Raw genomic sequence first — 13,807 nt, forward strand, 5'->3', positions numbered from 1 at the left:
GTAGCGTAAATAACTTCAAAGTTCATTATGATAGACATGTTGCAGATTGAGTGGGCCTGCCATGATGAGTCTATTAACTTCATGGAGATTGCCAAAACAATAATAATCTACATTCTGCAGTCTTGATATCATCTTCAATGCTCTCCTTTGCACTCTCGTATAACTAGGAGGCCATATCTGCTTACGATAATAATAATAATAAATTTAGTTTAATCCTTTATCCAAGTGTGAGTAAACAAAGTTTGTGCCTGAAAGTATCTTCAGGACTGGGATAAGGTGGTGCAACACCGGACAACTCGTTGCAAAGGTGGAGCAAGATAACATCACTCCTATCTCAGTATCTCCCATAATGCAAAACACATCTCCCTGCAGATATGTATAATGTTATGCATTAAGGGAAGGGCCACTACCCAGACTAGTTTCGACCTTTATCCTTATCCCAGTCCTGAAGATACTTTCAGGCGCAAACTCTGTTTGCTCACACTTGGATAAAGGATTAAACTAAATTTATTATAGTCTAACCAAGTGAAAAATAAACTTTCAACTGCTTACGATAGTCATATCAAGATCTTGTAAAAGAGGCAAAATGGCTTCCTTATCCTTAAACTGAAATTATCCTTTGAGTTGTATTTCAAGTCGTTGCTCTTAACTTCAACTTCTTATCTACTTAAACTCCAAGATCTCTAACTGATCACTTTCTTATAGCATAATACCACCAATAAAAGAAACCACTGGATTCTCATTATACCAAAGTGAATAATTGTACATTTACTAACATTGAACCGACAGACATTTTGATATTCCACAGTTCCAGTCTATTCAAATCATCCTGCAAGTCAGTCATATTCCTGATTATCCTGCCTATATTTGCATTATCATCAAACTGCTGTATGTCATCAGTCAAATCTATCCCAATGTCGCCGACCTGGTGGGTTGAGTGGTTATCATATCTGCTCTCCAGCTAAGAGGCTATTGGTTCAAATCCAAGGAGGGACATGGATACTTTGATAGTCCTACTAACTGTTTACCATATGTACTGCTGTAAACTGAGTCCTGGCACAGTATGACCCATGATATCTTTGCACTATAAAAATCAAAAATAACTAACTCACCTTCCCAATGTCATTAAATGTAAAAACTAAATAACAATGGACCAGTGACTGATCCATGTGGTACACCACTTGTTACCTTCAATCGTGCAGGCTCACAACCAAATAATACTTTATGATGTCAGTTGGCCATCCTCTAATCCAAGCTAGTAGTATATAATGCAATCTTATATCCTTCAAGTTATATAACAGCCTTTCATGCTGTATCCTGTCAAAATTCAAAAGTATCATACCACATTTTACAACTTATATATGGAAAATATGAGGTCTGCATTGTATTTAACCTCAATGTCTTCCTATGTCAAGCTCCAAATAAGGAGACCTCAACAAAGTTCCAAACTGATCTAGGTAGTGATCCTATCCACAATGCATAGCAACATACATGACCCAATGGAAGTGTTTATCATTATGGGATACTGAGGTAACTAATGTGATGTTTACAGCTTCTGTATACAAGTAATCTGTTTGTAAAGATACCTCATGTGCAAACTTTGTATGCTTATGCTTGGGTATTAAAAGAAGAGTATAATTTGTCTATTTTTAATTTAGTATGGAAAGAAACTGCTGATAGTAAATAAGTAATCAAACAGTCATTGTTTAATCACCAAGTTTTAGTAACCTGCAATTGGAGATATATTCTCGAGAAAGCTCACCAATCCAATTCACGAGCACAAGTTGGTTAGTGGGTGGGTGTGGTGAGACAGGAAAACAATTAAAAGTGACTCATTGGAAGCTTCCAGCAGAGGAAGGGGAAAAAATTATAACCTATATTCGGTGACTTTATTTATTTATTCAAGAACTAACTCTGAGAACTTGGGGAAGATGGGGGATGGAGACATTGTTTTCCTCCAAATACATTTATAGCAATCAAGCACTATAAAAAACTTCAATTGGTCTCTGCAAGTTTCTATAACCTGCCTATATTCCAATTATCATGCTTTTAAAAATCTAGCATATGTTAACAGCCAGAAATATATTTCAATCAAAACACCTGGTATCTAAAAAGAGCAATAAGTTCCCTTACCTGCAAAAGAAGATTCAAACAATCAACATAAATAGTTTCGCTTTCAACAATACTGCTTAGAATACACCTATACATTGTCATCCTTTCTGCCTCTTCCTTATTTGAATTTTCTTCTTCATCACCTACCTTTTTTCAGAGGAAAAGAAAATTAATACAAATTATAAATCAGACATATTAATAAAAGTAAGAATTCATTAAACTAAAAAATAAATAAATAAAATAAAGGAACAAATATTCATTTTTGATTCTTATTCCAAATGAAATTATTATTAAAACAATCTTCTTTCTCTCTCTCTCTCTCAATAAGCCAAGATATATGCTTTTATTATCTAAAGGATTATACTCTCATTATTTTCTCTTTAGGATTATATTAAGTTACTTTTTTTTTTCCTTTTTCTCTCTTTTCCCTTTAGATTTATATTTACTTTTTTTTTTTTTTTTGGTAGTCATTCCATCTCCCATTTGTTGTATGTGTTCTCTCCAATTCTTCTTCTTATTATTATTATTATCCAAGACTTCATGGAGTCAAAGACTCATCTGCGAGGTCCTTTTATCACAGACACGTCTCATCATATCGTGTCTTAAACACACTCAAACTCCTTGCAGACATCACACTCTCAGGCAAGACATTCCAATCATTCATAACTCTGCACAAAAATACCTGCATCTCACTCCCCCTACTCACACCCTCTTTATACAGTTTCCAGGGATGACCTGTGGTTCTCCCCTGATCTCCCACTATTCTCTGTAGAACTTCTCCACCATTGATCTTATAACAACCCCTTACCGACTTGTATGTCTCTATCATATCTCCCCTCTTCCTTCTCTCCACCATTTTAGATCCTTATCCACCATCACCCCCAGATCTCTTATTTCCCCTACCTCCAACAATATATTCTCACCAAGCATAAATTCTGCATCCTATCTTTGTTTTCCAAATTTTAAAACCTTACATTTTGCAACATTGAACTCACATCCCCATTTGCTTGACCAATCACTCAATTTATTCAAGTCTTCTTGCAAGGCCACAACATCTTCACTACTCTTTATGGTTCGTCCCAACTTTGCATCATCTGCAAACAACTGAATATCTCCATCCAAATCTTCACCAATATCATTAATATAAAAGTTAAATAGTAATGGCCCTAAAACAGACCCCTGAGGCACTCCACTAGCGACTTTCCTTTTCCTGGATATCGCAACCCATACACAACTTGTTGATACCTATCAGATAGCCAGTCTCCAATCCAATGCACTAATCTAATATCCAACCCCATCTGCTCTAGATTGACTGTCAACTTATCATGAGGTACTCTATCAAAAGCTTTTGCGAAATCCAAGTATATTACTGTGTATCCTTCTTCTCTGTCCAAGGAAGCAGTCACTTTATTGTAATAAGTAAGTAGATTACTAAAACATGACCTCCCTTTAGCAAATCCATGCTGTCCATCAAAGATTATACCATTGTTGTCAACTCTGGATCCTAGTTCTCACAAGCTTCTCCAACAACTTAACCACAACACCTGACACAGAGATAGGCCTATAGTTTATGCTTGAGTTCGATCATCTCCTTTATGAAGTGGCACAATCTTGCCCTCCTTCCACTCTTTAGGAACTTGACCAAGTGCAAGACTCGTATTAAAAAAATATGTCAAGGCAGGTGTCAAACTCTCTGGCACATTCCTTCAGAATACGTGGTGATATATTATCAAGTCCCACAGCCTTATTTACATCTAGTTTACTCAACTCCCCAAACACCTCTTGCTCACTTACAGTCAGTCTCTCCTCCCCATCATCAACTGCTCTCAATCTCTCCATGAAGTCACATTCACAAGATTGAAAGATCTTTATGAACTGCTCATTAAATATCTCCAACACACATTCTGCAACAGCTGTCATTATACCATTTCCTCCAATCAATGTCATCCTTTCTTTTGCTGGCTACATATCGAAAGAACTCCCTAGGATTCTTTTTGGCTTCATTAGCTAACTGCTGTTCATACCTCTCTTTAGCTACTCTCACCAACCAAGTCACCCTCCTTGCCTGGTCTTTGTAGACCTCATGAAATTGGTTACTTCCACATCTCTTATGCTGCCTCCACAATGCCCTTTTTCTCTGTATTGCAAGCTTAATCTCTTTATTCATCCATCTCACACCTACCTTATTTAACCTTATCACCCTTGGAATACATTTAGACAATGCATCTACTAAATAGTTTTTGAAAATCCCCCAAGTTGCATTGATCCCTTTTCCAGCTAACTCCTCATTCCATGCTACACCCGCATGCTGTCTCCTGAGCTCTTCATAATCACCCCCTTGTAGTTCCACATATACCCTTTTTTCACAGGGGGATCCTTGCACTGCTGGCACAACCACCCAGGTAATCACCTCATGGTCACTTTCACCAATTGGTGGATGATTTGACACCTCATTTATAATTACATCCTCTGATGAGATGACCAAATCCAAGACCCTTAATCCTCGTGTGCCCTCTGTTACATACTGTCTGAGGCAGTTATCCTTCAAAAACTCAAGAAACTCATTTTCTTTACTTCCAGTTGCTATCCCTTCATTCCAGTCTATATTGCCATAATTAAAATCACTCATAATGATCACCCTTTTCTTATTTGCTTGGCTTATTTGACTATACATTTCACTATCACCACCACCATCCACATTACCAGGTCTATAACAACATCCCACCAAGAATTTGATTCTATTCACCTCTATCTCACATCATACTGCCTCAAAACTACTGGCACTATTTCCCTCTTGCATCTCTACCTTGTATGGACATAACTCTTTCTCTATCACCAATAGCACTCCCCCTCCCTTTTTACCCCTTCTATCCTCACAAAACATATCATACCCTTCCATTTCTATTCCTGTCAGGATGTCGTCCTCATCTAACCATGTCTCACTTATTCCGACAATCTTTGAGTGAACAGACGCAATTAGTGCAACCATTTCATCCGCCTTGTTTCTTATACTTCTAGCATTGGTATACAAACACAACAGCTCATTTCTGGATCTACAGCTAGTTCCACTGATACCACTTACTCGATGTGATCTCTCCATGCTGGACTGGGGCCATTTCCCTTTCTGCTTCTTCATTTTAGAACCCTTTTCAATTCCATCTGTTTCCTCTTGATCCCTGGTCACCCCATTTCTTTCCTGCCTACACATGCTCTCACCTCCTCTTGGAGCATCCACCTTTCTCACGCTGTGTACCCCTGTCCACCCTGAGCCTCCCTGTTTCCCTGCTCCTCTTGCACACCCATTCTCTCATTTTCTATACTCATACCACTCACTTCCCCATTCATATCCACTTCTTCAATCTCTCCTGCTCTTCCACATCACTAACCTCTCGATCTGATTCATTCTCTCTATTCTCTACCTTCCAGCAGCAGTCTCTCCAAGCGACTCACATCATAACCACTCAAATGCAGTCCATCGCTCCCATACAGCTCACTTCGTCCCTCAAACTCATTCCACGCATTAACAAACTGTACTCCCATCTCCTCACACATTTCAGCCAGAATATCATTTATAATCCTTGCTCTCCACCTCATTTCACCACATACCTAGGCAACACACTGATTACCTTTCCTGTCACACTATTCTCTTTTATCTTTCCAAGCAGCCTCCTGATATTCATTTTGACATGCTCTTTGTTCTCTCTCAAATCATTTGTACCAATTAATACTATTAACTCTTTTGCTCGCTCCTGCCTCATATTCAATGCCTCAATCACTCTACTCATTTTACCACCTGGAAAACATACCTTGTGCATTTTATCCTCTAGCACACCTTTAATAATGAAGTCGCCACACAACGCCACTCGCTCATCTTTCGTTAACTCTTTCATGCCATCATGATTTATTTTAATAGTTTTGACCTGAATTCTCTTAATTTTTCCGCATCCATTTCATTTCTTGCCTCATCCAATCCAATTCACTTTTCGCATCTCACGACACATTCTCTCTATCATTAAATTCTTTCTAACTCTCAACCTCCTCTTCTCACTTTCCCTCTCATTCATCCTTCTTTGTTTCTGTACTTTCGGTCCAACATACGTCCAACTTTCACTATCGTTCTTCTCACTTTCACTCTCATTTATCTTTTTTTGTTTCCATACTTTCGGACTAACATGCGTCCAACTTTCGCTATCATTCTTCTCACTTTCACTCTCATTTATCTTTTTTTGTTTCAGTACTTTCAGTCCAACATGCGTCCAACTTTCGCCATCATTCATTCTTTTTTCGCTATCATTTATTCTTTCGATTTTTTTCACTTGCGATTTCTGCATCACGCCATTTCTACTTTCTCAATTCTTCTCTCAATTTTGTTTCTTTCCTCCTCTCTCTCATCTCACTTTCGTCCTTTTTAACATCCGTTACGGTTTTCAAATCACTCTTTTGAATGATATAATCACGTAATCACAAGAAAGATATTTATTTAACCAAATATTTCGGTCTGGAAATAGCAGACCATCGTCGGTGGTATTACAAGAACAGTTTAAAAAATATACAAGCTAGAATACTAACAATAGATCGTTGAAATTAGAACATGCCGCGTGATGTTATATCACTAAGTATGAAACGAAATATTTTGAAGTAGAAACATGATTGAATTTGCTATTAAAAAAAAAAAAAAAAAAAAAAAAAAAAAAAAAAAAAAAAAAATTAATGGGTAATCTTGATTAGGCTTTCCCAGATTTTTGATATAGATATGCAGTCATTACGATTCAGGTTGGGATGATGGAGCAAGGCCTCCACGCTTTCCTTGAACAAACGTTCGAACCTATAACGGGATCTATGTAAGAGGCGCGTTTTGGACCAAAGGATGCTGTGGTCAGTTTCAATCCCGTGTTGAGCCAAACCAGACTTTTCAGGTTTATTGTGAAGAATGGATGATTGATGTTCTTGGATTCTTTTTTCAAGAGAACGTCCAGTCTGTCCAAAGTAAGAGAGATCACAGTTGCAAGGAATTTGATAAACTCCAGGAAGAGATAAAGTTGAGCGTTTGTCTTTAGGAGAAGGAAATTGAGAAGACAATTTGTTAATAGGAGAATACGTAGCTGTTAAATCATATTTCTTCAAAATTCTTGCGATAGGTTCTGAAATACCGGAGATATAAGGAATAGGTACTCGACGTATTGAATCTTTGTTGTTTTGTGGAGGATTATAAGATGTAAGAAGACGTTGAATACTTTTTTCAGAAAAGCCATTGAGTTTCATGTGTTGCTGGATAGTAGAAAGTTCTTTCTGTAGATAATCAAAAGTAGAACAATTAGTTTTGGCTCTTTTGATGAGACATTTTATAATTCCTGTTTTATGACATGGATGATGGGCTGATTCTTTCAGAATATAACGACCTGTGAATGTTGGTTTCCTGTATACTGTAGTTGTAAGAATATTTGAAGATGATCGGATGAGGAGAACGTCTAAAAAAGATAACTGGTTGTTTTCTTCTAATTCCATAGTAAACTTTATGCGATGATGTAAGGAATTAATACTGTTTAAAAAGGAAGATAAAGTGTTTTTACTGTGAGGCCAAATAGCAAATATGTCATCTATATATCTTACCCAAAAAGATGGTAGAGGGAAACTAGATGTGAAGAGGACTTTTTCTAAATGTTCCAAATAAAAGTTGGCTAAAGCTGGAGAAAGAGGACTTCCCATGGCTGTTCCTTCTACTTGGCTATAAAATTTGTTTTGACATATGAAATAACCAGAATGTATAACGAAATCGAATAGTTTTATAATATCTTGAGGAAAGATGTCAGCAAGTAGTTTTAAAGTTTCCTTAAGAGGTACATTGGTGTATAAAGATTCTATATCAAAACTAACCATAAGATCTGTAGGTTGTAATGATCCATTCTTCACAATAAACCTGAAAAGTCTGGTTTGGCTCAACACGGGATTGAAACTGACCACAGCATCCTTTGGTCCAAAACGCGCCTCTTACATAGATCCCGTTATAGGTTCGAACGTTTGTTCAAGGAAAGCGTGGAGGCCTTGCTCCATCATCCCAACCTGAATCGTAATGACTGCATATCTATATCAAAAATCTGGGAAAGCCTAATCAAGATTACCCATTAATTTTTTTTTTTTTTTTTTTTTTTTTTTTTTTTTTTTTTTTTTTAATAGCAAATTCAATCATGTTTCTACTTCAAAATATTTTGTTTCATACTTAGTGATATAACATCACGCGGCATGTTCTAATTTCAACGATCTATTGTTAGTATTCTAGCTTGTATATTTTTTAAACTGTTCTTGTAATACCACCGACGATGGTCTGCTATTTCCAGACCGAAATATTTGGTTAAATAAATATCTTTCTTGTGATTACGTGATTATATCATTCAGTCTTATGTCGCAAGTATCCTTAAAACAACAAATCACTCTTTTTCTTTTTTTCCTGATTTTTTAACATTTTTTCACCTCTCTTTCAAACGTGCACTCGCGATACAATCGTTACTAACACTTTCTGCCATCAAATTCATATTTGCATTCATCAGTTCCTCACTGAGGTCGCACTTCGCACACACCCTTCTTTCATCCGCGCTAAACATCACAAATCATTTATGTAATCAAAGGAATACACATAACAGACCTCACACTTAACGAAACGACTGAAATCTAAATTAAAATCATGGAATGTCAATGCTGTCGCCATTTTTCAACGATATGATATGATATGATATACTATATTTATTCCAATTACACTCGTGTCCAAAACCTAAGGATGATCAATATTTCTGACGATTACAACTACAAATTCAGATGAATCAACTTGTAGTAATATCTATAACTGATGATTTCACGTACAAAGCGGGCACACCAAATTTTCAAATCGAGTGCAAAGGGATCATGTGATAGCACTCAACAGGATAAAAGGCAAATAGCTGCACTTAGTGAATTGTGTTTGAAGAGAGCTTTTTTTCATGAAGGAATCAAGTTGAAAACTGGGTTGTCTTGTAATGTCTCAAAGATGATTTCACATAGAGAAGAATTATTGGAAAGCTTATAGAAGGCCACAGAATTACTGATATTGTCAGAGTTTGGAATCTCACGAAGCGTTGTATCCAGGTTCTGGGCAACATTTCAAACCAACCGAATATGTTCCATATGTTCAGAGGTAGCCATCACTCTACCATGGAGCATGAAGACGGATTTTTGGTTATAACAGCGAAACATAATCAATGCACAAGCAGGTCAGCTTCCAAATTGGCTCCATTCAGGTACAGGTATGCAGATATCTCAACAAACTGTGGCAAGATGTCTGCACAATAAGTAAGCTTATATGCCCGAAGGCGTGTAGACTTTGGTGTTCCTTTATCCACAGCTTATCATTGAGCATGTTTTCAGTGGTGTTGTATCCAGAATAATTGGACAAGACATCAATGGGATAACGTACTCTTTACAGATGACAGTTGTTTTAGTCTTTCCTCTGATTCTAGATGACACTTGATCTGCTGTGAAAACAGTACTACTTACCATCGCGAGAATGTTCTTGAAAGGGATAGATAAGGCTGTGCTGGGATCATGGTGTGGACAGGCATTATGCTTAATGGATGCACCAAGTCAAGCTACAAGTGCTGGAAAAAAGGGACAACAATTGGTGAAAGATATTGCAACAAAGTTCTTCAACGTCATGTTCAACTGTTCTGTGGTGCTGTAGGTGAAGAATTCATTTTATGGATGACAATGCCACACCATGTTGCACAAAAGCAGTGGAGATACTTCTGGAGACCAAGGATATCGAATCGAGTGGCCAGCATGCTCTCCGGATTTCAACCCCACAGAACACATTTGGGATGCAATAGGAGATGCAAAGCTGCTCTGAATTCCCCACCAGAATACAAACAAGGCATTGTCCTTGCTCTGGAAAAGGACTGGGCCAGGTTGCCTCAAGAGCTCCTGAATTACTTGGTGCTAAGCATGGTACAACATTGTGAGAGTATAATTTATTAGTATGCTGGCAGATTGGGGTGGACATATTCCATGCTGAAATGTCTCTCCACATAGTTTTCTATAAGCCCTGTACATCAATTCCTTAATTATGTTCTTATGAAATTTGTAACTTTTGAAAAAAAAAATATTGCAATTTAATTTGTATGAAATTTATAACAAATTTTTTGTGTAATATAATTTATTAGTATGCTGGCAATAAATTTATGTCCACATTTGGCTGTATTCATGAAAATGTTTTCATATACAGGTAAAAATGTAGTTTGGACACCAGTTATTACAAAATGTGTTAGCTTTTGGGCACCAGTGTATTTATAATTCAATATTTTTTAGGAGTACCTTTGAAGCTTTGACAACATTTTTTGTTCAATAATTCTAAGTTCATTTATTCAACTGGAAATATCTAGATCTGAATCTGGTTATGGCATCAAGCCATTACTACAATATTAGTAACAATTTTCTATGTCGCAGTAAGGTTGAACTTATTATAGTGCAAAGTCTTAACAAAATCAAATACATGGTAAGATGTCATTACAAACCTAGTGGATCAGCTGCTAGTGATGATGATATGCATCACCAAATAATCCCCTTGGGTACTAAATGATTAACCATCATGAGTGACTTTAATTATCCGAACACTGCTTGGGTGGCAGTGAAGTCATGAGAAAAAATTACACCAAATTTACTCAGTCGTTGCAAGACAACTTCCTCAAGTAGCATGTGATAGAAAGAACTCAAAGATTACAAGTGTCAGAGGGCGTTTCAGTAAAAGACAACTGTTCTACTTCTGGTTAGTGTCAGTGATCTCACTTTACTGACCTAGAAAGTGGCCGAGTGTATGGATGTTCCATTCAGAAAAGGTTAAATGCTGAACTACAAAGCAGCAAATTACTACCAACTGAGGAGAATGCTCCCCATGCAGTCCCAATATCCTTTCTAGCAACTGATACCGTAGAATGTGCCGGTAGAGTACAAAGAATAAATATAGCATGAGTGAAATGGATGTGCAAACTTATTAAGCAGGAGATTCTTAATAAAAAGTTGATGCAGAAGGAATACCATGTGCAGAAGGATGATGCCAGCTATGATTATAAGGGGCAGGCCAGAAGAGCTATACAAGTTCAGAAAGCTGAGACTGACTATGAAAAGAAACTGGCTCTTTAGCTTGTTGATCCAGTTTCTGTTGTAGAATAACTGTTGCAGAATTCCAAAAGAATTGTATTGTTATGCTGCAGGTAAAAGAATGAATGTGAAAAAAAAAAAAAAAAAAAACTACTGAATTTAGATGGTATGTGGGTGAGAGATACAGCAGAGAATGCACAACTAACAAATGCACATTTTGCTAAAGTGCTATCAATCTAAAGTATACATCACTGAGCTTAATGCTATTATCTTTACTGGATGCTCAGGTGTATGAGAAGGAGATATTAAAGCTGTTGCATAAATGGAATGAGAATTTGGCAACAAGGGCTAATGGGATATCAACACAGATGCTAAAAAATGTTCAGATGAATTGGCTATATCTTTGACTAGGCGATATAATTTGAGCAGTTTCCAAGGAATACAATCCACATATTTTCACATCAAATGTGAAAAAGTTTCTTACTGCCCATCCATGGTATTAGTGTACTACAGGTTGACCAACCTCGTGTTGATAAGTTCTCCTTAATAAAAAGACTGATGTATCTATCTATCAACGTATCAGTATCCTGGGACTGTTGTTGTTGGTGGTGGTGCATATTTTGGAAAAGCTGATAAGAATTCACATACAGAAATGGGTTGACATAGAATCTACCTGAACAGCATGGGTTCACTAAGGGAAAGTAATACGAGGGTTGTTTGAAAAAGTTTGGTAAATTTCCAATAGACGGTGACACAATGCATTCATTCATACCAATATCCACAAGTATCATCTTTTTCATGACCCACTGCAAAATTTTAGCCACATGCAATGTGTAGTTCTCGTTTGGCAAACATTTAAAATGACTGTGTTCGCATTTTTCATAAAAATGGAGAAAAATGAGTTTCGTGCAGTGATAAAACACTTTTATTTGAAGAAGCGGATAGTCGCGCAGATCAAAGATGAGTTAGATGCAGTTCATGGGGACTCTGCACCAGCATTAAAGACTATTTATTTTCGAATAAATGAGTTTAAACGTGGTCGTAAGATCATCGAAGATGAAGTGTGTTCCAGATGTCCAACTGAGGTCACTACGAAGGAAATGACTGACAAACATCCATGGTATCGTTATGGAAGACTGCCAAGTGAAAGTGCATGAGACTGTAAGCATCTGAACTAAATGGGTGTATAATATCCTGCACAAAAAGCTGTGTGCACGATGGGGCCGTGATTGTTGACTCACAATCAAAAACACAAGCAAAAAGACATTTCAACGCAGTGTTTGGCAATGCTTAATCACAATTCACAAAATTTTTTTGAGGCAATTCGTGACTGTAAACAAAACTTGGATTCACCACTATACACCCGAGTCCAAGCAGCAGTCAAAACAGTGGACAATGCCCAGTGAAAGAGCACCAAAAAAAAGCAAAGACAGTTTTGTCAGTTGGGAAGGTGATGGCCACTGTTTTTTGGGATTCCCAAGGAATTATCATGATAGACTATTTGGAAAAAGGTAAGATAATAACGGGAGTCTATTATGTGTCATTGTTGGACTGTTTAAAAGAAGAATTGAAAAAAAAAAAAAAAGTGCTCTTTCATCAAGACAATGCACTGTCCCATACATCGGCTAGCAATGGCAAAATTGCATGAATTGAGGTTCAAATTCGTTCCACATCCACTGTATTCTCCGGACTTGGTCCCATGTGACTTCTTGTTCCCAAATTTAAAAATTTGGCTTGGTGGGAAAAAAAAGTTTCTTCGAACAAGGATGTCATCAAGGCTGTCAATGACAATTTTACACAATGTGACAAATCCTACTTTTTTAGATGGGATGAAAAAATTGGAAACTGGCTGGACCAAAGGTGTACACCTCGATGAGGACTATGTTGATAAATAATAATAATTATTATTACGGGCGACTCCAAGGAGTCCTTAGACTCATCAAGGGAGGCCCTAAACATCATGTCCACACAACTATTCGACATTCACACACACTATCTATTATACTTTGCCTTGAACTCATTTACTGTCATAGCACCACACAACAGACTCTGGCAGCTTATTCCACTGATTCACCACTCTAAAAGTAAAAAACCCGGCTCTAACCCCCTTACTAATCGCACTCTTGCCCAGCTTCCATGGATGTCCTCTAGTCCTCCCACCACCAGTCCTGTTCTCAAAAATATCTTCTGAATTAATCCTATAGAAACCCTTCAGCAATTTGAATGTCTCAATCGTATATCTCCCCCTTTTCCGCCTATCAACCAATTTCTGCAACCCACAAATCTTTAACCTGTTTTCATTAGGTTCATTCCATAGACCTGCTATCATCTTGGTCACTTGCCTCTGGATCCTCCCAACCTCCTCCCCATCAAGAAAAAACCTAGGTGACCAGATCTGGGCACAGTAGTCTAGATGGGGTCTTATCAAGGCTCGATACAGAGGAACAATAACTTGCTTATCTCTGCTCGTCAAAGTATTCTTAAGCATCCAAGTGATTTGATGAGCTGATTTAGTCACTTTTGCAATGTGCCCCCTAAACTTCAACACATCCAGCCCTTGCAGTTTTGCATGCCA

At 37.4% G+C, this 13,807-nt stretch overlaps 1 protein-coding gene across 1 annotated transcript in view; it reads right to left on the minus strand.

Annotated features, from left to right (window-relative positions):
• Window positions 1-13,807, minus strand: part of RhoGAP1A (Rho GTPase activating protein at 1A) — a 587,523-nt gene that overhangs the window by 490,296 nt on the left and 83,420 nt on the right. Inside the window, exon 5 of the mRNA XM_090414103.1 lies at window positions 2,134-2,259. Coding sequence (XP_090270229.1) covers window positions 2,134-2,259 — 126 coding nt within the window. The remainder of the gene's footprint in view (window positions 1-2,133; window positions 2,260-13,807) is intronic.

The sequence above is a fragment of the Typopeltis vanoorti genome, chromosome 24 (assembly GCF_054136105.1).
Source record: "Typopeltis vanoorti isolate ZY-2024b chromosome 24, IOZ_Tvanoo_1.0, whole genome shotgun sequence".
In the NCBI taxonomy this organism is placed as follows: Eukaryota; Metazoa; Arthropoda; class Arachnida; order Uropygi; family Thelyphonidae; genus Typopeltis; species Typopeltis vanoorti.